This window comes from Calliphora vicina, chromosome 5 (assembly GCF_958450345.1).
Source record: "Calliphora vicina chromosome 5, idCalVici1.1, whole genome shotgun sequence".
In the NCBI taxonomy this organism is placed as follows: domain Eukaryota; kingdom Metazoa; phylum Arthropoda; class Insecta; order Diptera; family Calliphoridae; genus Calliphora; species Calliphora vicina.
In genome coordinates this window covers 80,789,893-80,817,728 of record NC_088784.1, presented here as the reverse complement: position 1 = coordinate 80,817,728, position 27,836 = coordinate 80,789,893, and the positions used below count along the sequence as shown (strand labels likewise).

Below are 27,836 nucleotides of genomic sequence, written 5' to 3'. Positions count from 1 at the left end.
ATTATCTTAATAATGAACAAATTAGAAGACACATTATGTCGGTGCGCTATAATTATAAGGTGACATGTTAAATATTACATATATTTGGATTCAAAACTTTCTTCCTTTTTTTGGACACATAAGATCTTTAATAGCAATAACTTTTAGTGTCCGTGTTCCCTAAGGACATTATCTCCTTAACATAAAATGTTTGGATTCTTCTTAGACTCGCTCATATATCAAGATCGTCTTAGAATTCTATAATGACCCAAATTATGTTATGTATCCATCCGTTGTATAAAATATTTCCCTTGTTTGGAGATTACAGCTCGACAATGACCCCAAACACAACTCTATGCTTTTAACCGAGTGGTTACAGTCCAATGAGGTACGTGATTTGATTGAGATCTCAATCAAATATAATGCTTATGGGAAATTGAATCACTAAAAGGGCGAAACAAGTTTTATATTTTCAGAATTTCATTAATTATTTTTTTTCTTTTTTAGTTAAATGGACTGATTCCTTTGTGCGTAGAGCCAAAGCAATTGCTGGGTTGAAGTCGTATAAAGTTCTGAATGTTCCAGATCGCAATGCCAGAAGCAAAAGAACGAGTGAAAAAATTAAGATAAAATTTTATAAAAAAACAAGTAAGAGAGCTATATTCGGCTGTGCCGAATCTTATATACGCTTCACCAAATTATACTTCAAAATAAAAATTTTAAATATTTTTAGGTAAACAAAATAAATTTTTTTTCCAGTTGTTTCTTTATTTTTTGGAACATTTTTTTTCGAATTGTTTTTTTACAATTTTTTAAATTTAAATTTAATTTTTTTATTTATTTTTGGAAAATTTTTTTTTCGAATTGTTTTTTTTAAATTTTTTTTTTTTTGTTTTTTAAATTTTTTTTTATTATTTAACGAAAAAAACTTTTGGTGAAAAAAAAATTCGGGATACAAAATATTTTTTCCGATTTTGACCCATTGTAGGTCCAACTTACTTTAAATAGAAATCGAGTCGGAAAAATTCCGAAGATATTGATGTATGAATCGTGTATGTAAGCAATTTGGGGGCTTCGGAAAGTTGATTTCAACATACAGACAGACGGACATGGCTTAATCCACTCCGCTATCTATAAGGATCCAGAATATATATACTTTATAGGGTCGGAAAATTATATTGTGGAAATTACAAACGGAATGACAAACTTATATATTCCCTTCTCACGAAGGTGTCTACAAAAACGGTATTTACCTTTCTTAAAACAGCACAGAGTGCCTTCATATTTCTGGCCCGATTTGGCGTCATGAAACTATAGAGTTGTAGAGTTGGCCTTGAGTTGTATTCAAACAATAATGTGAATTTTGTACCACTGGAGGTAAATCCACCCAAATGTCCACAACTTCGGACTGTGGAAAGGTATTTAGCTCTTGTAAAAAAAGAATTAAAGAACACAGGAAAGGTATCCCGGGCCATGCCCGATATCTCGTCCAAAAAGGTAACGGAAGCAACTATAAAATCTTTAATGGGAGGATTTCGGAAATGGTGGATAAATTTTCGTATTTTTGAGAATTTTTATATTGAACGGTTTAAGTAAGGAGTGAGATCGAAAAATTCTTAACATACATATATGTTTATAAAAAAGAAACCACTAAACTTACAGCTTTAATTTTTTTTTTATTTGATTGAAATTATTATTACAATTTACAAAAAAAATTATTTTTATAGTTTTAATCACTAGTGATGAAATTTTGAACCTTTTTCGGAAACCCTTCCATTAACGTTTTTATAGTGCTTTCTGTCACTTTGCTCGAACATGTAGTCCATCTCCGTTTAAAATCTACCACACTTTTGGACACCTTTTTTGTACTCTTCAATTCTCTTTTAACAAGAGCCCAATATCTCTCCACTGGCCTTAGCTCCGGGCAGTTTGGAGGATTTGCCTCTCTTGGTACAAATACCACATTATTGTTCTTGTACCACTCAAGGGCTTGTTTGCCATAGTGACAGGATGCCAAGTCAGGCCAAAAATAAGTGGACACATTATGAAGTCTTATGAATGGAAGCAGCCTTTTTTGTAAACATTCCTTGATGTAAATTTCGGTATTTATAGAGCCCGTTGTAACAAATGAGTGGCTTCTTTTGCCGCAACTGCATATTGCTTGCCATACCAAGAACTTTCTGGGAAATTTTGTCTGCTTTTGGGTCCTAAACTTTTCTTCAACATTCCCTCGAGCATCAGCAACATAAAATTTTTGACCTGGAAGTTGCGAAAAATCTGCCAGAACATACGTTTCGTCATCCATTATGCAGCAAGAATATTTTTTTATAAAACTTGACTTCAATTTCCGTGCTCTGTTTTTGGCCTCTAAATTTTTAGTAGCGTTCCTGTCAGGAACTTTTTGAGCCTTGTATGTTTTTAAACCTGCATTAGCTTTAACTTTTCGTACCAAATAGTCCGAGCACTGAGCTAACCGGGCTGCTTTCCTACCGGATGTGTTGGGAGCTCTTTTGAAAATGCGTTCTATTTTTTTGGCTTTAGAAACATCATGTGGACCATTCCTTCTACCTGAACCAGGTTTTCTATCAACTGACAAGTTCTCCCGGTACTGTTTAATAACATTGGAAACAGTTTGACGGCAGACCTTTGTATGCTTGGCCAACTTTTTGTAAGACCAAGTTGGGTTTTGTTGAAAATATTTAATAATTTCAGTACGCACTTTTTTCTGGTCACTCATTTTAATCAGATTAACAAAAAAATTAATATAATTGACATTACACATAATAACTGACATGTTTTTCAAAGGTAACTTGATCAAAAAAAAATTCAAATAATACTTGGGTTAAAAAATGTAATGAAAAACGTGTGTTAAGAATTTTTCGATCTCACTCCTTAAGACAAGTATAAGTTTTTTTCGACTCACTCTTTATATCTTCTAGCCAATAGAAAAATGTAGAGAAAATTCACTTGCTCTATATGAATGCGTAGAGAATGCATATTACGGTTAGTCTATGAAGACTCCATGATTATAGGCCCTGGTGATTACTAATGGGCCAGTTAGTAATCACTAGTGCAAGGATTTCTATGCAAATGCATATTTGTAGTTAGTAACTCAAAATCACGTTTGTCAATTTATCTTTCCGAATCGAAGAATTTGCAAAAAAAAAAATGGCATCGATTTGTTGTTGCGTATTTTGTTATAAATGCATATTTTGCATATTTTTCCATTTTATTGCATATTTAAATTTCTTTTTTTATATTTTTATACCAGTAAATAGGCTAAAGGTATTTTATTCAAAACTTATTTATGTAGCATGTTTAGCACATGGTTTACATCGAGTAGCCGAAGAAATTAGATCACAATTTGAAGATATAGATTTATTAATTTCGAATGGAAAGAAGTGTTTTTAAAGGCACCATCTCGTTTTGCTAAATTTAAAGAAAAGTATCCAGTAGAATTACGTACACATTTCGATTCTTTTGAATTTAATTGCAAAAGTATTTAGTTAGTAGTAAAAATTTTACAAAAACTGAAAAATTTGAATTTTTTCCGAATTTTAGCGCTAGTTTTGGTTTTAGATAATTTTGACCCAAATTTTCAACATATTTCTGGAAAACAATGCAAAATATTAACGAGTTTCACCTATTTATTTCATATAAATAGTAAAATTTTGCATATATCAGAACTTTTACATCGATGAACATTTCGAAATCGTCCGATTTGGCTCAAATTTTCAACACTTTACTTTTTGGCCCAGTGTCACAATATTCCAAAAAAAAAACTTGTTATACCCTTCACCTTCGTGAGAAGGGTATATAAGTTTGTCATTCCGTTTGTAATTTCTACATTTTTCATTTCCGACCCTATAAAGTATATATATTCTGGATCCTTATAGATAGCGGAGTCGATTAAGCCATGTCCGTCTGTCTGTTGAAATCAATTTTCTGAAGACCCCAGATATCTTCGGGATCCAAATCTTCAATAATTCTGTCAGACATGCTTTTGAGAAGTTTGCTATTTAAAATCAGTCCATAAATAACGGAGATATGAGCAAAAAACCGGGACAACCTCGATTTTTGACCTATTTTTTATCTATATATGGATTACTAAGTCAATAATACAGACAATATGGATATCTAATGATAGATATTTCAAAGTCCATTGCAACGATGTAGATAAGGCTATAGTAAGTTGGACCTACAATGGGTCAAAATCGGGAAAAATATTTTTTAACCCAAATTTTTTTTTCATCAAAAAATTTTTTTGTCATACATTTTTTTTCCAAATTTTTTTTTAAAAAAAATTTCGAAAAAACTTTTTTTAAAAAAAATTAAAAAACAATTTCAAAAAAAAAATTTAAAAACAATTAAAAAAAAAATTAAATTTTGTTTACCTAAAAATATTTAAAAAAAATTATTTTAAAGTATAATTTGGTGAAGGGTATTAGCGAATTTTAGCGCTAGTTTTGGTTTTAGATAATTTTGACCCAAATTTTCAACATATTTCTGGAAAACAATGCAAAATATTAACGAGTTTCACCTATTTATTTCATATAAATAGTAAAATTTTGCATATATCAGAACTTTTACATCGATGCACGTTTCGAAATCGTCCGATTTGGCTCAAATTTTCAACACTTTACTTTTTGGCCCAGTGTCACAATATTCCAAAAAAAAAACTTGTTATACCCTTCACCTTCGTGAGAAGGGTATATAAGTTTGTCATTCCGTTTGTAATTTCTACATTTTTCATTTCCGACCCTATAAAGTATATATATTCTGGATCCTTATAGATAGCGGAGTCGATTAAGCCATGTCCGTCTGTCTGTTGAAATCAATTTTCTGAAGACCCCAGATATCTTCGGGATGCAAATCTTCAATAATTCTGTCAGACATGCTTTTGAGAAGTTAGCTATTTAAGATCAGTCCATAAATAACGGAGATATGAGCAAAAAACCGGGACAACCTCGATTTTTGACCTATTTTTTATCTATATATGGATTACTAAGTCAATAATACAGACAATATGGATATCTAATGATAGATATTTCAAAGTCCATTGCAACGATGTAGATAAGGCTATAATAGTAAGTTGGACCTACAATGGGTCAAAATCGGGAAAAATATTTTTTAACCCAAATTTTTTTTTCATCAAAAAATTGTCATACATTTTTTTCCAAATTTTTTTTTTAAAAAAATTTCGAAAAAACTTTTTTTAAAAAAAATTTAAAAACAATTTAAAAAAAAAAATTTAAAAACAATTAAAAAAAAACTTAAATTTTGTTTACCTAAAAATATTTAAAAAAATTTATTTTAAAGTATAATTTGGTGAAGGGTATATAAGAATATAGCTCTCTTACTTGTTTTTATTGCATATTTTTGTAATTTTTAGTGCATATTTTCTATCTTTATAGTGCATATTATAAGCGCATATTTTGAATTTTTTAGTGCATGAAAATCCTTGTCTTGGTAATCACACTTGCAGGCTACGACTTCTGTACAAATAATTTTCGCTCAAACTTTAAGCAAGCAAGCAAGGGGGGAGAGAGCAAGTACTACTGCTATTTTGCTATTATATCAATTAACCGAAAATGGCCACAACTCAAACCGATGCCTCTGATAACTTAAATTTCATTATGCAAATTTGTGTGTTACTTAGCGGTAGTCAGATAACGGGTAAAGTGTGTTTAAATTTGATACACTTTGTTTAATTTTCGTGTGTCTTAAGTGTGGCAAATTAAGTACATATTCAGACAGACATACAGTATGTTTTCTTTTTTTTTATTACACTATGATCAACAGATTGTATATTATTCAAATAAAAACAAACAAACTGAATACCTGCAAAGAATTGTCGGCTTTTGAAAATGAGCTGCGTAGAAAACCAAATGGAAAAAGACTACCATAACCTGAAAGTGATCCACGATGTCCCTGTGATGTGGAAGAAGTCGAATTAACGGCAACTGTTGATGTTGAGGCCGGATTCAAAGGTGACATTTCTGAATAGGCACGGCCAACTTGGGCCAATTTTGGTGTTTTTCGCATTTTTAAACAAAATTTTTTTTTACATTAAACAATTTTACTATAACACATTACATTAACTGTTAATTTATATACATATGTACAAATATTTTTGTTTGCTATTTTTTTTGTTGCTATACACATAACTTTAAAAAATTTTATTTTCTATTTTGACTTTCAAAGCCATTTTTAAACACGTTAAATGTCAATCACATTTTAAATCTTGTTAATTAGTTGCTAATTTATTATTATATTATTTATTTGTTTGCGTTTTCTTTTTTTGTTTAAACAAAATTTTTTTTTAAAATAAATTATATTTTTCAAATCACAATTATTATTTCATTTAAGAATTTGCAATCTCGTGTTCAGTTCATTATTTTCTTCCTACATTTCTCTTACTCTCTGTTTCAGATTAGGAACTAAACATGACTGTTTAGTAGACACATAAATATAAAAAAAAATAATATTATTTTATGATGACTCTAAATATTCCAACAATGAATAATAATAATATTCTACTCTAGTACTGTATATAAGCATGTAGTACCAAATTATATAGAGCAGCGTAGAGTAGACTAGAGTAAAATAGAGAAAGAAAGCTGTCATGAATTTGAGCAGTTTTATTTTTGTTGCTTTGTTTATATTACTTAAAAAGCAGAGATGAAACATTTGCTATAATAGTACTTTATACTTTTTTTGTTGTCTTTATTAACAAAAGCAACAGTTCCAACTCAAAGCATTGAGTTGTTCGCAAAAGATGAGTATGATAATATGGCTTTTTATAACCAACTCAAAAAAGATTTTATCATTACTTTTGTAACACATCGAAATAGTGGTAGTAGGCCCTCAACAGTATATATTCTCGGTCCTTCCGTATGTCTGTTGAAGGCACAATAAATAATACGCTTAGAGAAATACAAATTTTTCCAAATATTGTCTTCTCATCCGAAATCTTTGGTATTGAAAATGGGCAAAATATGTCCAAGCTATTGTCTGACCTATGTTTAAATAACGATAGATTAAACCGATAATCTTATATACCCTTCACCAAATTATACTTCAAAATACAAATTTTATTTTTAGGTAAACAAAATTTTTTTTCCAAAGTTACTTTTTTCATTTTTTGTAAAAAAAATTTTTCGAATTTTTTTTTCAATTTTTTAAATTTAAAAATTTTTTTTGGAATTTTTAAATTTAAAAAAAAAACTTTTTTGTTAATTTTTTTTTTTGTGAAAAAAAATTCGTGTTAAAAAATATTATTCGGATTTTGACCCATTGCAGGTCCAACTTACTATGGTCTTATATACGTCTTTGCAAAGGTCTTTGAAATATTTATCATTAGATATCCATATTGTCTATATTAATGACTTAGTAATCCAGATATTGAAAAAATAGGTCAAACATCGAGGTTGTCCTGGTTTTTTCCTCATATCTCAGCCATTTGTGGACCGATTTTGCTGATTTTAAATAGGAAACTTCTCGAAATCATGTCTGACAGAATTATTGAATATTTGGATCCAGAAGATAGCTGGGGTCTTCAAAAAATTTATTTCAACAGACGGAAAGACAGATAGACGGACATGGCTTAATCGACTCCGCTATCTATAAGGATCCAGAATATATACACAGTTACTACGATCGACTTTTTGGGCCTTTTTTATATATATAAAAATACAAGGCCTGACTTATTCATTCACTCACTCACTCATGACTGATGAGTCAGTAAAAATATCATACTGAAATTTAGCTCTTTTATTTATTGGTAACAAACTGACTGGTACTATTTACAATTAGCATAATTCATCACTACATCATTCTATATTAAAAGAGTAATATGTAACAATAACAGTTCAATAAGATAATGAGATAAGTGACAATTAAAAGCAAAACAGAAAAGGAAAATATGGGGAGCTGATTGATCCCTTTGTGACCATGAGAACTTCCAAGAGTTTTAAATGAGTTTAAAAAAATCAAAGTAGACTAATATTGGGATTTGAAAATGGTTATTTAACACTTTGACGACCACGGGGACACCGGTGTCCCAACACAAAAATATTGAATAACGAAAAAAAGAATGGGTACCATTTTAATTTTAATTAGTTCGTAAATGTGTCTCTTATTAATGTGTTTAGATTAAAATAAGTTCGGTAACAGCATTTCTTTTTTAATGTCTTTGAAAATTGACAGTTTTATTTTGGTACTGTGTTCAAGAATTGTGCAAACGTGTTTTTATACCCTTCACCTTCATGAGAAGTTTGTCATTCCGTTTGTAATTTCCACAATATAATTTTCCGACCCTATAAAGTACATATATTCTGGATCATTATAGATAGCGGAGTCGATTAAGCCATGTCCGTCTGTCTGTCTGTTGAAATCAATTTTCTGAAGACCCCAGATATCTTCGGGATCCAAATCTTCAATAATTCTGTCAGACATGCTTTCGAGAAGTTTCCTATTTAAAATCAGCAAAATCGGTCCACAAATAGCAGAGATATGAGGAAAAAACCAGGACAACCTCGATTTTTGACATATTTTTGACCTATATCGGGATTACTAAGTCATTAATATAGAGAGTATGGATATCTAATGATAGATATTTCAAAGACCTTTGCAACGACCATAGTAAGTTGGACCTACAATGGGTCAAAATATTTTTTAAACCGATTTTTTTCACGAAAAAAAATTTAAAAACCCGAAAATTTTAAAATTTAAAAACAAAATTTCAAAATTTAAAAAAAAAATTTAAATTTAAAAAAATAAAATAATTCGAAAAAAAAATTTACAAAAAACTGGAGAAAAAAATAATTTTTGTTTACCTAAAAATATTTAAAATTTGTATTTTAAAGTATAATTTGGTGAAGGGTATATAAGATTCGGCACAGCCGAATATACATAGCTCTCTTACTTGTTAAGTGTAAAACTAATTTTTTCAATTTTATATTGCGATATATATTAGGCCTGGTAAGTGCATTTTTGTTACATAAAGTTATAAAATCATTTTTCATGTTGCGTGCATTGATATGTAGTCAACAAACATGAGTTTGTGGAACGAAAATTTGCACTTTAAGACCAAAATTACAATAACGGCCATTTTCACAATGTACGATTAAAAGTTAACGTGAACTTTAACCGCAAGTTAGGCTAATATGAATTTCACAATGTACGATTAATTCTTAACTGACACTATTTAACAACAAAGTTGCTGTTAAATATAACCGAATAAATTTCGCCGGTTAGCATCTTAATTGTAAGAAATATAATAAAAGAACATGGAAAAACATTTATATTTTTGTAATATTTATAATTTTTAAAAGTGTAAAGCGAAGAAAAGTAAATTTTGCACGGGGTGATCCATATACCACCCGGATATTGCACTTACAAACCAAACAACAAATGTGCACTTTTCCTTGTTGGTTTTCAGTAATTGTTGTTCAGTTTGTTCTGTAAATTTTACAGTTAGGAACCTTAATATTTTTGAGTTTTATACGTTTTTTTATTATACCACTAAGAAAACACAAATTATTTTTTATGCCGTCTTTTAGACAATTTTTTATATTTCAATCTTTCATTACACTATTTTTCGTAAACAAATGTATGCATTATTGCCATACTTTCTACTGAATGCTTTGGTTAAGTAATCAAATGATGGTGAAACGTAAATCGGTAACCGTTGGTTAAATGGTCCCCGTTAAACAAACCGACAGTTAGTTAATTTTCCGGTTAAAATGAAATAATCGTACATTGTGAAAATGGCCGTAAATCCGTTAATGTTTTTTTTTGTTTTAATTTAACTTTTTTTTTGTCGCTAACTAAATCGCATTAAATAGACAAAAATGAATGAAGCGAAATTCTGGAGAACTAAAAATAATTTTTTGTAATCGAAAATTTTCGTTTTGTTCCCTATATTAAAACATTTTTTTATTTCTATAAAATTAATAGGGATTGCATGAAATGTTATATACTTGTATTTATACTGTCTGGCATCTCCAATAATTATTATAGAAAAAAAACAAAGCATACTTTAAGGCTTATCACAAAATAAACGATTTAACCTATAAGCCAGTAATGTGAAGTAGGTAAATTTAAAAAAATTAACCAAAGAAAATATTTTTAAACGATACAAAAAAAATAGTACAAAGAACACATAAAACGCCCGCTAAAGCTTAACAAACATACTGCCAAATATTTACTTAAACTAATTAATTTCATTATTACACATTAACAACATAAAAAGAAATACACTTTCAATTTCATTTACAAATAAAATCTACAAAAAAAATAACTTGTGTAAACATATTAAAAAAAAGAATTAGAATAAATATTTAACAAAAACTATAGCAAAAATAAAAAAAAAAAAAAAAAAAAAAAAAAAAAAACATTGGCGACGACAATAAAACGAACAATATGATGACATTGGCCTTTAAGAGAAGGAAGCAGCCAGCAAAGAATCGTTTTTTGTTTTTCTTTAAAAACAGAATTGATAAAAAAAATGACGTTATTAAAGAAATACAAATGAGAAACGTATAAACTTATTTGTTGTACTTTTTTATATTTTTAAACGGCATTTAGTAACATGAATTTAAACAAAATTGGATGTCAAATGTGAGTTTAAAAATAGATTTGCGCTATATTTCTCTAATCATGCAGACATATTGGCAATGATTCTTGTTTTTAAACTATGTATTGTATATAGTATAAGTTTTATTAATTTTCGTCTATGTGTGTTATTTTTAATGGTTTTATTTTTCTTTTTTTAGGCATTTTATTTAAAGATTATTGCGTTCATAATTTATGGGAAAAACTTTAATATTTTTTTTAGAAATGTTGCTACTAATTGCTCTTAAGTAGAATTAATTGGCCAATTCACAGCTTACAGCAATTTACAGCTGGTTCACACACGTCCAGTTTAAATGAACATGTCTTCCTCCCTCTCTCTTCTTATAGAAGAGAAAGGACGGAAAATCTTTCCAATATCCTCTCCTCTCTCATCAACAAAAAAAAGCAAGTCTTTAACTAAAAGTCAAAAACAATTTGATCTATAATATTTGTTAACTGGAAATTGAAAAATATCTTTAAAAATATTATTTGAATTCTTGTATTTCTTTCGGGTTTGGAAATGAAAAGATCAATAAAAAGTATTGACTGAATTTAAAATATATATACATATTTGGAAATAAGTTTCCAAAGTGATCACAAAGTTCAATGATTGAGAAGAAACCTGACACGTTTAAAACAAAAAGCCTAGACGTAAGTTGAAAGAGAAAAACTCAACCAACAAACATTTCTGGACGAAAGTTCCATTTCAATAACAATTCCATTAAACAATATGCCAAAAAATAACTAAAACATTCGCCAGATGTTCAAAATATTTAATAAATTCCACCAATCCAACAATTAGCATAATTATCATGTTTGACACTCAATTACTGTAAGTACAAGTAAACTAAACTACATAGTTTAAGTTTATTATTTCATATACAATAATATCCAAATATAAATCATTAATCAATGAACAAATTTTATTTAAATATTTTATCTCGAAATATAATGAAGAATTTTATGTACAAAAAACATTAATATAAATTATTAAGCAGATGACTTACGGCTGTTGATTGATATAAAAATATTTACCAGATTGCTAAAAGATGCTTATGGAAAAAGATATTTTTTTATCGTGTTCTACATAAGACTGCTCTAACAAAAATAAACAAAAAGAGCTAACTACTGTAACTCGATAAGACACAAAATCAAAATATTGAAAAAATTACTCTAAAGTTTAACAAGTAAGAGAGCTATATACCCTTCTTATATACCCTTCACCAAATTATACTTCAAAATAAAAATTTATTTTTTTTTTCAAGTTTTTTTTTAATGTTTTGTAAAAAAAAAAATTTTCGAATTGTTTTTAAAATTTCTTTTTTTAAATTTTAAAATTTCTTTTTTTAAATTTTAAAATTTTTTTTTTAAATTTTAAAATTTTTTTTAAAAATATTTAGCGGAAAAAAATTCGGGTTAAAAATTTTTCCGATTTTGACCCATTGTAGGTCCAACTTACTATGGTCTTATATACGTCGTTGCAAAGGTCTTTGAAATATTCTATCATTAGATATCTATATTGTCTATATTAATGACTTAGTAAACCAGATATAGGTCAAAAATAGGTAAAAACTCGAGGTTGTCCTGGTTTTTCCTTATATCTCAGCCATTTGTGGACCGATTGTCTCGATTTAAATAGATAAATAGTAAACGAGCCGGAAGAATTCCGGAGATATTGATGCATGAATCGTGTATGTAAGCTATTTGGCGGCTTCATGACTTAATCGACTCCCCTATCTATAAGGATCCAAAATATATACAGTGGTGGCCACCAATTTAAGACAAATACTTGAATTTTTTTCATCAACTGAATTTTAAGTGCGATAGAGCCAAAATAAAAGGACCTCTAAGGGTATGACATTTATTATTAATGTTTCTAGTTTCTGAAAAATGTTTGGAAAAATCGGTAAAACATATATGGACAAAGATATGTGGAAATACGTTGACCCACCTCAGCGAACATCCGCTGTTAATAACATGAAATGACCGAAACTAATGGAACTAAAAATAGGAAATTTGGTCCGAATATTTTATAATAATAAAAATATAATGATATAAATGTGAGAAAATATGTTTATTTAAAAAAAAAAAAAATTGGTCAAGTTGTAGAAAAATTTTATGTGTTCGTGGTGAATATGTATGAATTGACACAGTCGAATAAAACACACTTGTGTGTTAAAACAGTCCTCATGCATACATATTTGTGGAAATATTTGAAAAAATAATTGACAATCACGTGGAATTTAGCAAATAATTTTTGTCTTAAATTCCTGGCCACCACTGTATATACTGTATAGGGGCGGAAAATTATATTGTGGAAATTACAAAGGGAATGACAAACTTGTGAAGGGTATAAAAAGATGGTAAAAATATTGTAATAAAATGTATACACAAAATCAGTTTTCGGATTTGGGAGGCTTATCGAGTTACTGCAGCAAGCTCTTCTTTTTCATGTATGAATCGTTGATACATTCTTTTTAGAGTGATTTTTCGAAATTTTACTGAATTATTCTTAAACTCTTTGAGGATTCTCTCCTTCCTAATGACTTAAGAAATCTAAGTTGAGTCTGCCAATCAATGAATCTGTGTTGTTAGGCTTCTTTTCTGTGAGGACTTTTGGTGAAAGTTAATTTTCTCTATGAAGATTGCCGCCATAACATGGTCCTAATCGGTTTTGTTTTAGAGAAACTATAAGATTTTTATTGAAAATAAATCTATTTTGCTTCAATGACTCCTTTCCACAACATGACTTTGATGTATTTTTATTGGAGTGGTTTTTGAAATTTGGCTGAATTTATATCGATCATTCGATTAGCCATAAATTAGTCTAATGTTTCTGTTCAGACATCTCTCCACTCTCTAATGGGAAAATTAATCTTATTATCACAACAAAGTCTGATTTTCTAAATTGTACTGAAACCGAATCTTTCTATTGATATTAAATTCGTTCATCATTAATCTCTACTTCCTACAACGTGCCTTTGATAGATGATAATTGGAGTATTTTACCAATTGTACCAGAACAAATTCAAAATTACGATCCCAACAAAGTCCACAATATGACCTCTGATTGTGTTTAATTCACTGAAACGTAATTTGGTTATTGACAATAAATTCGTTCATCAATATCCTTTAATTCCTACTTTGATCGATTCTTATCGGAGAACTAATTCGAAATGATGATCACAACAAATCCCAAGGGTTCGGACAATTCGATGGACGACAAATTCAACAATTTTTCCATAATGAGGACCACAAGAATATGGGATTGTTATTAAATAGAATTCCTAAATCCGTCCTGAATTTAAATTTCATTGATTTTAATTAGATTGCAATTGAACTATTGGACAATTCATCCATCAAACCTTCAACCAACTTGTTTTCAATTGTATCTATTCCTAATAGGACTTTCATCGGCTTTGTTGGAGTAATATTTAACTATTCGATTTAGGTGACAAAATCAATCACATCCTTATTCAGCACTCTTCCAAGTGTTAAATTGAATTTAAAAATGAAACTTAGGTTTAATTTTTACAAAAATTGTTGGCCGTTTTAGCCTTTTAGAGGCTCAGAATTTTATTGGAATTCTCTTGTTTTTATTATTGCTTCACAGCGACGATTCTTTAAACCAATTAAAGAGTCAATCGTCGCTTTGAAATATTTTGTCATTCCCATATAACCGCATCTATTAAAGCTTCCTTCAAGTTATAATTTTGAGTCCAAATTTGGCGATCTACAATTTTCCATAAGTTTTCTATAGGATTGAGATCTAGCGATTGGGCAGGTCACACAGAACTCATTGGATTTCCAAGAACCATAGAATTGTGTTTAGGATACTTTTCTTGATGGAATCTCCAAACTTCCTCATTTAAAATGGATATGCATCCGATATTGCGATTTTGTGAAGATGGTTTTAGACCAGGGAAAGGCAAAACATGGGCGCCGCGTTTTTCATTTACTCTTCTCTTACGTACGTGTGCACACGCATTGTAGAGAAATAAACAACTTTTAATCAGTCTAGCTTGAGAACTCAAACAAGCAGGTTGTGTATCGTTTTTATCGCACAATTTAAGAATCAGCGTTGCCAGTGAAAAAAAAAATATGTCCCAACATTTAAAGATGTATGATGAACAATATGAGATTTTACATTTTTAATTGGGGAAAAGCGACGAAAGTTTACTGGCTACACCGATTCGTGGTGAGAGCGGATAGAGTGTATAACTAATACAATCGTAAAATGCAATAGTATAGGTTGCCTTTCCCTGTTTTAGACACCTCAGATACTGTCGTATCTAGGTCCAGTCGTGAGGCCGATTCGAATTTTCTCATACAAAATTTTTTCTTAATTTTGAACTTTTAAAAATTTGTATTTCTTAAAATTCTGAATGTAGGCACTTCTCCCGATGTATAGATTCACTAAGAAGGGATTTTTGGATATTCGAATTTTATGGGGGTAAAATCTCAACATCTCTATAACTAATAAAGTTAGCATCAAAAATCCAACTTAATCTGAATTTATGCAACAAGTGGACAGTTGTGAGGTACTTTTTGATTTTTGAACTTTTAAAGTTGTTATTGCCGCTGCAATGTCCAACATGAGTGCTGGTTAAATGATTATCTGGCCAGATCCAGTGTTTCCAATCGCCTCAGTCGTCAAATGACAGCAACTCCCTGGCAAGTTTTGAAATGTATTTTAGACCGGAGAGTTTGATCTCGCGTATTATGGGGACATTGAGATCCCTATGGATATTACTATTGCGGATGTACCATGTGGCACCTGTTATTGTCCTTAACAGTGCTGACTGATTTCTTTGCAATTTTTTAACGTTATAGCCATATCGGTTTTATAATTGTTTTGTACAAAAGCACTTTGTATTCCAAGTCTAGAGCAGACCGTGGGCCAATTAACCAGTACAACTGAACTGACTTTAATTTTATTTGCGTAACCTTGGATTCAATATGGTGGGACCATGTTAAACGGCGATCAAGATGGATACCGAGATATCTCACATGCTTCTGTTCTGGGATTTTGGTATTATTTATCTGTATGGAAGGGCAACTTTCTCGACTTAAAGTAAATGTTACGTGAATACATTTTGTTCATTGACCTTAATTTTCCTTTTGTTCAGCCATTTTTCCAAATCGCCGATGTGAGACTGGAGTTGTTCAGAAGCTATTGCGGGGTTTTCATGTGTACTTAAAAAAGCGGTATCATCCGCAAATGTAGATGTGTGAGTTAGTGCGCTCATAGGCATATCTGCAGTATATAAAATATATAGGAACGGCCATAGAATACTTCCCTGTGGTACACCAGCGGATATTTTTCGACGTGTTGAGATCACATCCTTTGATCTGATTTGGAAAGATCTTTCTTGTATGTAATTTTTAAGCAGTTTATGTACGTTCGCAGGTAGTAATCTAGTAATTTTGTGTATTAGTCCATCGTGCCAGACTTTATCGAAGGCTTGAGATATGTCAATAAATAATGCGGAGCAATACTGCTTGCTCTCGAAGGTTTTCCGAATAAGTGTACTTATCCGATGTACCTGTTCGATAGTACTATGTTTCCTTCTGAAACCAAATTGATGGTCAGTAATAATGAAATTTTCGTCATGGTGCACTATAAGTCTCTCAAGTAACAACTTTTCAAAAAGTTTTGATAATATTGACAATAGGCTAATGGGACGGTTTTGGTATCATAACTATATCAGATATTTTCCATGAGGATGGGAAATATCCAATACGTAGTATTGAGTTAAATATGAACAAAATAATTTTCAGTGCTGAGTTGGGCAGATTACTTATCATCGTGGTAGTAATTTTATCTATACCAGGTGATTTTCCAGCCTTAAGACCTTTGACCGCTGTCCTCACGGCAGAGAACCGGAATTTTATGAATTTGTATCATTTGGGGTAAATACATTCTCCTAGTGATTGGCAAATGCTTCGATTTTTTCTGAAGTATTTTTTGCCCATTCTCCTTTATGAAGGCGTATGGGCGACTCATATACAATAGGGCATTGCATATTTTTGACAGCTTTCCAGAGAATATATTCTGTTTTCTTAGTAGGGTCTAAATTTTTAAGATAATTTCTCAGGTTAGATTCTTTATTAATCTTTAGGGCGACGTGAAGTCTTCTTTGGCACTGATTAAGTTCAGCCTTTACGTTCGGAGATCGCGATTGCTGCCATTGACGTCTGACGTTTGTATCTCAGAAATTAAATTTAAATGGAATTGTAGTCCTTCTAAAAAAATGTCAAATGGATTTTGGCACTTTTGAAAAATTTTAACGTATATTAAAAAAAAAAATTATTATAAACTACTCCATTAAAAAGAATTAATGAAGAAATATTTTTTTTCTACCGAGGGACAAAATATGTACCAAAACGGGTCATATAATAATAGATTTCGCCATAACAGGGCTCAAGGCCAATCTTTGCTGGTTTGAACTTAAGAAATGCGTGTTTTTCGCACGTCCAGTTTATTGGAGTTGGAGAGTCGGGTATCCGCTAGTTTACTTATTGTATATTTAGTGATTTTAACCATTAGATACAATATAAACAATTTAATTTTTAATTTGCATAGGAGGAGGGAGAGGAGTCTTTTCACAAAACATTTGTATGTTTATCTTTATAAGTTTTTTTTAAAATAATTAATTTAATTTCTGTAAATTATACAAATACGACCAACACTATGATTTGTTAGATAATTTTAATTATGATTTTAAAATTCAAAGTAAAATTTCAAAGCCGGCGTTAAATAGTTCTGCTTCGCCGCCTTTCTTTAAGCATGATATTGGAATGAACTTACTACAAGCATTAGTATTGCTGACATTTTGTCAAATCAGAATAATATTTAGTATTTTTTTTTGTTAATTTACTTTTAATCGTATACATTAATTTATAATTGTATCTTTAATTCGCCGTCACACACTGTAGTTCTGTAGTTCTTTTGCGATAAGACTTATTTCGTGGAACTAACTATCGAACAATTATTCCATTGCATTATTGTCAATCTATGTATTTTTTCGTTAATATAAATGGATTACAAAGAAATTTTCCTTACTCACACACATTTTTAAACAAAGAATTAAACAAAAATGAGAGAAAAAAATGGAATAAATCAACTCACAATATTTTGTTGTGTTGTGGACAATGATGATCGTTTCCCTGTTAAGCTGGTAGTGGCAACTGGATACATCGTATCCAAAAAATACGATATAGAATAAACGGGCACATTTTCCGACATTTTTTTAAATGTTGTAATTACAAACAACTTAAAAACTAATAAATATTAACTGCATAAACTTATTATCTTTATCAAATATTACATAAATTATTACTTGTAATGTAGCTAAAAAAATATATTTTAAAATGTTTTATATTTGTATTTTTTGTATTTTTTTTTTTTGCTCACAAATTGAGTTCATTGAGATTCAAAGGGTGGAGAAAAACTAAAAATCTTTACTCTGGTTTATAAATGTTATCTTCAATTGCTATACATACAATATAATAAAATGAAATTGTTTATAATAATTTTATATCTACTTCTCCTACTTCCAAGCGATAATGCACGAATAATGGTTACTTTACTTAAGATTGCTAATTTTTGTATTATGTTTATATCTTAATTTCTTCTGTTTGCTATTACTTTTTTTCCACTTTGCAGTTTCGAACACGACTGACAGCGGGTGGAACCTTAACTGTCTAACAATATTATTTAGTTTTTCAATTATTTGTGTCGTTTTTCCAAGTTTTTTTTTATTGGTTTTGTCTTCTACTGTTTCTTGTTGATGTGTACTTTGATTATCATAAGAAATTAGTATTAATTTAATTAATTGACCAGCGATGACAACAACTCATTTTGTCTATTTACTCGTCGTTTGAATACTTAAGGAGTCTGTATCATATTTCATGGTGTGTTTATTGAAATTTTATTAAATTATTAGCGAAATCAATTTTTTAAATAAATAAGTATTTGTGTTATTTTTTCTTTTCAATTTGACAAAATCTACAGCAACAATAGAACACTTAAGTAGTTTTTTAATGTACTTGAATAAAAATCGAAACCATTTTAAATTGTGCGCAACGTAGTTAAAAATATCGTATAAGTAAGTAAAATAAAACATTTTCATCAAAATAAATCTTTTTTGCTTCGAAAATGTCGAATTTTGTGCCAAAAAAGCGTCATATGCGGGAAGTTTTGCTTTACTTCATTAATTTGAAGAAAAACAAGTAAGAGACCTATATACCCTTCACCATCTAATATACCCTTTACCAAATTATACTTCAAAATAAAAATTTTAAATATTTTTAGGTAAACAAAATTTATTTTTTTAATTTTTTTTTAAATTTTAAATTTTTTTTAATATTTAGCGAAAACAAATTGTGGTGAAAAAAAAATCGGGTTAAAAAATATTTTTTCCGATTTTGACCCATTGTAGTTTCAAGAATTGTATGTCTTGAGTTACAAAATATTTATTTTGATAGATATCCCACTCACATCCCACTAAGCGACAATAAGCTTTCCTTTGAGCAAGAAAAAAAATTTAAAAAAAGGGCCCATATTGTAAAAATAATCGATTTTACAAAAAGAATTAAAACATAGTATGTTTTGCGTTACAAAATATTTATTTTGATAGATATCCCACTCGCATCCCACTAAGCAACCAAAAATATCTTAAAGGAATGGACCTAAGCTTTCTTTTGAGCAAAATAAATTTGGAAAAAGGGCCCATATTGGAAAAAATTTCGATTTTGCATACAAATTTCAAAAATTGTATTTCTTTAGTTACAAAATATTTATTTTGATAGATATCCCACTCGCATCCCACTAAGGGACCAAAATTATCTTAAAGGAATCGACCTAAGCTTCTTTTGAGCAAAAAAAAATTTGGAAAAATGGGCCCATATTGGAAAAAAAATCGATTTTGCAAAAAAAAGTCAAAAATTGTATAACTTGAGTTACAAAATATTTATTTTGATAGATATCCCACTCGCATCCCACTAAGCGACCAAATAGGTCTTAAAGGAATACCCCAAGCTTTCTTTTGAGCTAAAAAAAAAATTTTAAAATGTTAAATTTATTTAAATATTTTTTTTTCGAAAGATTGAAGAAAGAGCTATCTAAGCTATTTGGTACACATTTTGCTAATAAGATACATGGATAAGAAAAAACACCTGCTTGGCCAAAATGTCAAATTTTGAACCCCTCTAACTCAGAGAGTTCTCGACCGATCTTGTTGAAAAATTGTGTCTGAGTTACTATCCAATAGAACTAACATCCCGATCGGAAGACATCGATTTCAAAAGTTGGTTCACTTGACATGAAATGCCCCATATATTAAATGTCGTATACTTAACAATTCATGTTAATTTAACATTTGTATTACATATTAAGACGTGTGTATTTTCTTTTTAAATAAATACAATATTACTTGAAGTCATTGGCCTTTTTTTGTAAATCTGAATATTAATATATTCAAGGTCATATAAAATTACTAAATTACTAACTAAATAAACATGTAAATGTAAGTATTAAGACGAAATAAATATAAAATATGTCAATACATACCGTGGCTGACAATACAATGGAAACTTTTCCAAATATTCAATTAATATGGAGGTAAAAAAACGCTTAAGAAATTTGTATTTTTGTAGTATTTCATTAATATATACGTTTGTTTATTTACTTGTATTAACAACAAAAAAAAGACCATAATTAATAAAATTCTGAAAATAGAAAACAAACTGAAAAGTATTCATTATTCTGGAATAGACAAAACAATGGAAACATTTTTACAAAGTTAGTGACTCAGTATATTGTTGAATATCCCATGATCTTTTATTACTGCTTCACATCGATGATGAATTGAAACAATTACAGAGATAATCGTCTCCTTTGAAATATTTTGTCACTCTCTTATAATCGGATAAAGCTTCATTCGAGGTATAATTCTGAGTCCGTATTTTATGATGTACAATTTCCCATAGGTTTCCTATGGCATTGAGATTTGGCGATTGGACAGGGCACTTCAAAACACATACCTCATTGAAATATTCACTCGTTTACAATAGAGGTGTCTTTGAATTGAACCCATATCTTGCCATGAAAAAGCCCCACACCATAATATTGACACCGCCAAACTTGACTGTATTTTTAGTGTACTTGGGGTCCAATCTCGTTTACTTCGGCCGTCTTACAAATATTCTCCCATCACTACCTCTTAAGTTATATTTGGATTCATCCGAAAAAAGAACAGTATTCCATATCTGTTTCGACCAGTTTAAATGTTCTTTATCAAATTGTATAAAAGCAGTATTTTTTTTTAAATAAGGGGTCTTTTCCCGTTAGAAGTCTAATTTCTAGAGCCCGAACGAATTTGTTTTTTTTTTGGTGAAAAAAAACAAAATTAATTTTTTTTCCAAAGTTGTTTTTTTAATTTATTGGGAAAATATTTTTTTCGAATTGTTTTAAAATTTTTAAAATATTTTTTTTTGGTGAAAAAAAATTCCGGTTAAAAAATATTTTTTCCGATTTTGACCCATTGTCGGTCCAACTTACTGTGGTTTTATATACGTCTTTGCAAAGGTCTTTGAAATATCTTTCATTAGATATCCATATTGTCTATATTAATGACTTAGTAATCCAGATATAGGCCAAAAATCGAGGTTGTCCTGGTTTGTGTACCGATTTTGCTGAAACTTCTCGAAAGCATGTCTGACAGAATTATTGAAGATTTGGATCCCGAAGATCTCCAGAAAATTGATTTTAACAGACACACAGACGGACATGGCTTAATCGACTCCGCTGTCTATAAGGATCCCGAATATATATACTTTATAGGGTCGGAAAATTATATTGTGGAAATTACAAACGGAATAACAAACTTATATATATCCGAAGGTGAAGGGTATAAAAAGATGATTAATGATTAATCCACAACGTAAAGTGAGTGCTGGTTAAAATAACATTTTTTTGGGAAAAGTTTCGGTTTATTTTGGATTAGGACAAATATTCGGTTAGGTTTCGGCCTAAAAAATGCAGTTTCGATCGAACTCTACTAATTTTGAATTTTAGATTATTGGTAACCTCCTGGGAGTAATTTTTGAGGATTTCATAGAGTCTCTTTCAATTAAATTATCTTTCCTTGGAGTAATTTAAGGAGGTCTTCCTCCCAATTGTTGATTTTTTAAAATACCTGTCATTATAATTGTTCTAATTAAGAGCTAAGAATTATTTGACCTGTAATAATACAGAACGCTACGCCTAAGAAAAGCCTAGTCCAGGAACAGCTAAAGGAACTCGAACTCAACTGCTGAACTATATTGTCTGCACCAAAATCCAAAATGAGTTTTTTTTGGAAATCAATCCAAAATCGATTGCATGTGGCCAATTCAAACTTAGCATACGAGGCCAAACATTAACCAATGCGAATAAAACGCAAAATTCTCGAAGGAAACGAAAAAAGGATGACCTGATTACCCATAGGCGATAATGGTAATGACGCGCTTTCTTTATTTCGATTTTTCTTGCTTTATTTCGATTTTTAAATTTTCCCAAATCTTTAATCTAGCAATTTTTTGCAGAAGTTTAAAAGTTTCCATTGTTTTGTTAACGCTAAGTAGTATAATCACATTCTATAATGCTGAAATTTACTATATTTTAATAGAACCCTAGTAAATTTTAATTTATCTTAGAAATATACATTTATATTTGGTTAAAGGTGATGCTTTTGAAAACTGAAATTATGAAATATATTCTTCCAAAAAGGTTCCATTGTATTGTCACTCACTGTATGTCTGAAAATATAACAATAAATATTACATCTTTATATGTACGTGCGAAATAAAAGAAAATTTGAATGGATTGATTTTCTTTTTAGTCAGAAATATTAGATAAATACATAGATAATTCTAAATAATGAACACATTGAATATAAATTCAATGTGGCTCAAGGGAAAGTTTGTCAAGATTTGGATATTTGCGACATGTTTGCCGTCTTATTTCCCTTCTCATATTCAAATACATACGAACTCATACGGATTTCAGTGAGGCATTCATGTTCTTCAAAGAGGCATTCATAAACTAGTAAATTTTAGTAACCTTGCTTATTTGAATTCATAATATTTTCTACTAAATATGTACGACAAAATATCTTTTTCATAACATTAATGAACAATAACCATTCGATTAAAATTGATTAGGAGATAGTATGAAAAAACTCCGTACAAGTGATTTATTTCATTTTTACTTGCAAAATTTTAAGTGTTATTGATTAAACTAATCTTTTTGGACAAATAATTGTCTTAACCAAATACTTATGTATGAACATTTCAATAGACGCTACGGATCCACTTATAATAGAAATGATAATAAATTTTGTTGTTTGTTATTATGTTATAAGGAATGTACAATATTTTAGCAATAATGTGATAAGAAAATTATTTTAAAGAAAACTTTAAAATTGTTTCAATACCAAAATTCTATTACGAAAACTAATTAAAACTCCTACTATAATCCACAACCATGTTTTTTTAGTTTCTGTCAATAAACGATAAGATAAACCTGTTTGATTTTAATGTTGTAAACTTTTTAAATAACACATTTATAATTGAGTTATATGTTTGTTTATGTATCATATAGATAAAATGATATTGAAAGTTTTTTTTCTTAGTTTTTTTTTTACATTTCCGACCATCAAACTTCTATAAAATGCCCTTCAACTACAGCAAGCACAAGCAAATCCTTAAAGAGTGACATCAGTTATAAAATCCTTTAAAAAAATGAAGAAAAATAACAACAAATATTTTAAACACGTCATTTTATTACTCTTGAAAAAGTGGAGAGATAAACAACAATAAAAATAGTCTCAAGGATATTTCCTTAAACATGACATTCAAAAGAATATGACACTGTAATAATATTTAATAATTTAAATGAATTGATAAAATATATAGGAAAACATTTCAAGTATTTTTAAAGCTTCAGAAGTTTAATAAGTTAAGTTTTCAATGAATTTAATAGATTAAGGTCTAAATATTCGTATGATAAGATTACCAAGCGAAATAATTATGAAAAAAACTATAAAAATTAATTCTTTATGAAATTGTAAACTGTAATAGCGAGTATGTTTATTTGAAACGCATGCTACTTTAAGTTCTATGAAATAATTTTACACAAAACACATCAGACTTGATAAAAAAACGATTTTGTAGAAAAATGTGGAAAAAGTTTTTTTATTTGACATAAGCGATATTCACAATGTAGATTACTTGGCCTGGTAATGTAGTAAAAGAGTACAATATCAAAAAAATAAAAACAAAATACATTAGAAATTGAAATGTTAGTCAATAAATAGCTTTTCTGCTTTTTTACTAGGCCAAGTACTCTACATTGTGAATACCGCTATTGATTTAATGTGAAACCCAGATAGTTTTTTGTATAATTACACGGAGATTTTCCACAAAAATTAGTGTTATAAAAAGTGGATGCTATCAATTTGTCAAAGAACATTTAAACTAATCGAGGCAGAAATTTAATAGTGGTCTCTTTTCAAATTAATCCTAATACAATTTAAGATGACAGAACACTTGTAAAACGTCCAGAGTTTTTCTCTTCTGGACCCCAAGTGCACAATAAGTCAAGTTTGACCAGCCAATCATAAAAAATATTATGACCGAGGTACCAATTTTGAAGTTACCTGTCCAATCGGCAGATCACAATCCCATATTAAAGAGACAATTGAATTTATTGTTGGAGTGAAGCAGTAATAGAAAACAAGGGATATCCAAACAAAATAATAAGTCACTAAAACCTAAGTTTCCATTGTTTTCTCAATACTAACGTAATAATGAATATTTTTTGTTTGTTTTCTATTTTCATAATTTAATTAATTACTTTCTTATTTTTCGTTGTCAATTAAGTAAATAAATGTATTTATTATTAAAATACTAAAAAATACAAATTTCTTAAAAATTGTTTTGGATTGTAACCTATTAATTGAATATTTTGAAAAGTTTCCATTGTATCTGCATAAAAAATTAAATTATCAATATCACAAGTCATGGCCAATTTCAAATAATTCTTCCAGATTTATTATCAGTAAATAATTACAATTTTCATATATAAATTTTTGTTCTTCATCATAACTGAAAGTACCTCACGTGCTTAAAATCATCATGGTCGAAAAATTCACTCTGTAGGCTATATAGACATTAATTTTTTATGAAATCTCAATTGTAGAGGACAAAAGTGCTGGTTAGCGAACAAGTTAAACCAACCTGTAGGTCTAAATCACGAAATGGTAATCGATAAAAATAGAAATATAATTTTAAAAAATACGTTGTTCTAAAAAAAGCTTTTCTGGCAGCAATTAATTATTTTTAAAGTAACAACAAAAAAAATAAGTTTATTTAGTTGTTCAAAATAATATCTAGAAATCAACACAGCATTTTCGAGACAAAAACATTTGCCAAAAAAAAAAAAAAAAAAAATATCATCGACAATGGATGATTAAAGAATGAAATGTAAATCGAGCAAGGTCCATGTCAATGATGGGAAATATTTTGTTGAGAGCGCCACCTTGGCTGGCACTAACAAAAGAATAATATAATTATCTATGTAGTTAAACAAAATAAGAATTGTTTTGTTTTTGTTCTGATGGTGCATTGATTGATAGATTTTTTTAAAATATTTGAAGTACTAAATTAACTTTTCAGTATTGTTTACTTTTAACAAATTATTTTCTTAAATGCATATTGTTTTCAAGATATCGAACACTAGGATAGATATTAATATTTATTCTTAAAATATGTGTTAATAATAAAGAATTATACTTGTCAGTTTTATATCTTAAAAGATATGCCGAAATGTGGTCTAATATTAAATTCGCCTTGAAAAATAATTAATCAATCATAATCAAACAAGTTTAATCAATAAAAACTCACTATAAAATGTTAATGCTTTTAAAGCTGTGAGGCAATTTTAATTATTTATAATATAAAATTGATAAATGCGTTATTTATAGGATTAGAGAAACAAACGTCAAATTACGAAATAAAAATCTAATAAAATGAAAATTGTATTAAAATATAAACCTACTAGGTATTTAAATAAACATAGTATTAAAAATAATATTATAGAATTGATAAATGCGTTATTTATAGGATTTGAAAAACAAACGTCAAATAAAATATTACTAGGTAATCAAACAAAAATAGTGTAAAAATAAAAACCTACCACTAAAACAAAAATAGTATTAATATATAAACTTACTACTTAAAAAAATTGTATTAAGAGTAAGTAAATTTACGGTAAAATTTGCTTAAATATCTATGTAAGTATGAGCCTATATGTATATAAAAAAATTTTATTAAAAATACTACATAATAAAGCAAATTACGATTTTTGCTTAGGTACCAACTTAAATATTTATTAAAATAATAAAAAACTAAAAACCCAGTAGAAAAGATGAATGTAGTTTTAAATAATGTATAACTTAAGAATATAACACCTACGTATAAAATACATATAAAACAGATCCAATAACGAGACCTTCGCTGAAATGACTAGCTTAATTTAATGGAACTTTTCACGCTGCCTTACTTTTGGATTATAGATCTTTACCAAACTCTAACTGTATTTTACAAAACTCGCCACATTTTTCTACTGGGTATTGTTTTAATATATAAAGTACAATTAAAAATACTACATACCTGTTATAAAAATTCGGCATAAACAAATTTAATTCCAAAATGAAAAACAAAAAATTTGCTTTAATTGTCACTTTTTGTTACTTAACACCACTGTGCATATGATCTACTCTTTTGTTTTGTTTTTATTATAATTATTGTTGTTGTTATAGTTGTAATAAATAATAAGTTGTTGTTGGTAGCAGCACGTAAATGGAGAAAATACAATAAAAACTACTACTACAACCACACAAAAAAACAGCCGAAAATAAAGAAACAAAAACAGAAGCAACAACAATAATAATCAAGAATTTTTACTGTGAACTTTTTGTTATTTGTTGTTGTTTTTTATAAAGGGGGGTTTCTTCCTTTTTTTATAGTTTGTATGTGTGTATTTCTTTGGTAATTCTTACAAGTCCAAGAAAATTTAAACAATGAAATTTTCAATAATAAAATGCATTTATTTTTTTGTTGTTATTTTTACACGCAACACATCAATCAAATATCACAATTTTATTTCACACAATTATTTAATTTATTTATATTTAATCTATATGTATAAAATCACTTTTCGATTTCCGTAATTCATCATGTATGGTAAAATTTTGTTAGTGTTCGTTCGCTTTTTTCTGGTTTATTTGCTTAAAAATATTAAAATAGTATTTCAAGCACACTTCACTGGCTGTAATACCTATTTATTGGCGTTATATATATAAAATTATATTTTGATTTGATGATGATGGACATTTTATATTCATGCCGTATAGAAATTATCTCATTTTCATTTATTCTGTAAACCAAATTTTGTATTTTTTTAATAATAACCGCACGTATAGCATAGATTTTTTAGGATTGACTAAATATTTTGCAATATATATTTTTTTTCTATTAATTTTTCACTATAGACCACATTTTCACCAAAACATTTAAGGAAAATAGCAAATTAAAGACTGATGTTTAAATGTCATCGCAAATTTCTTCTTTAACTATTTCCCTAGTTATCCATTTTCTCTTTGTTCATTTCTTCTTCATTATAAACATATGGTTATTGCTGTGTGTTCTTTGGCAAGAGTTTTTATAAAATTAAGCTTTTGTATATGCTTCGAAAACAACAAAATAATTAGTTGTGTTCTTTAAAAGTTTTCATTGTTTTAAAAATCATAATAAATGTGTGTTATCACGTTTATAGACTAGTTTCAAGAAGGATTTTGCTGACTGAAAAGTGATATGGAAAAATTAACACATTTTCCATTCTATATATTAAGATTTTTTTGAAATGTTTGTCGATATCCGATCTGATATATACTGATGGACAAAAGTCACCGCCATTTCTCTTTAGAATGTTTAAAGGACTACTACGTTATAAATATAATTGAAACACAAAATTTTATTTTTTCAACAAAAACAATAATTCATTTTAATTATACTTCAGTTAAAACAAGTCTTTTTAACTTAACTTAATTTACAAAATTAAGCGTGGCGGTCCTTTATACATCCTAATCCGGTATTCGATGCACCCCAGAGTTTAAATTTCCTTCGCCCAATAC

At 28.8% G+C, this 27,836-nt stretch overlaps 1 protein-coding gene across 4 annotated transcripts in view; it reads right to left on the bottom strand.

The window, feature by feature from the left end:
- Positions 1-26,482, bottom strand: part of Arms (Ankyrin repeat-rich membrane spanning) — a 91,437-nt gene extending 64,955 nt beyond the window's left edge. The window contains exon 1 of one of the 4 annotated variants that reach the window (XM_065514528.1): positions 26,314-26,482. Coding sequence is in view for 3 of the 4 variants with exons in the window: in XM_065514524.1 (XP_065370596.1) it covers positions 5,821-6,024 (204 nt within the window). In the remaining variant the exon portion in view is untranslated. Of the gene's footprint in view, positions 1-5,820; positions 6,056-17,728; positions 17,885-26,313 lie in introns of those variants that run through there. The other 3 variants (XM_065514525.1, XM_065514524.1, XM_065514530.1) reach the window with 3 other exon arrangements.
- Positions 26,483-27,836: the final 1,354 nt, after the last annotated feature.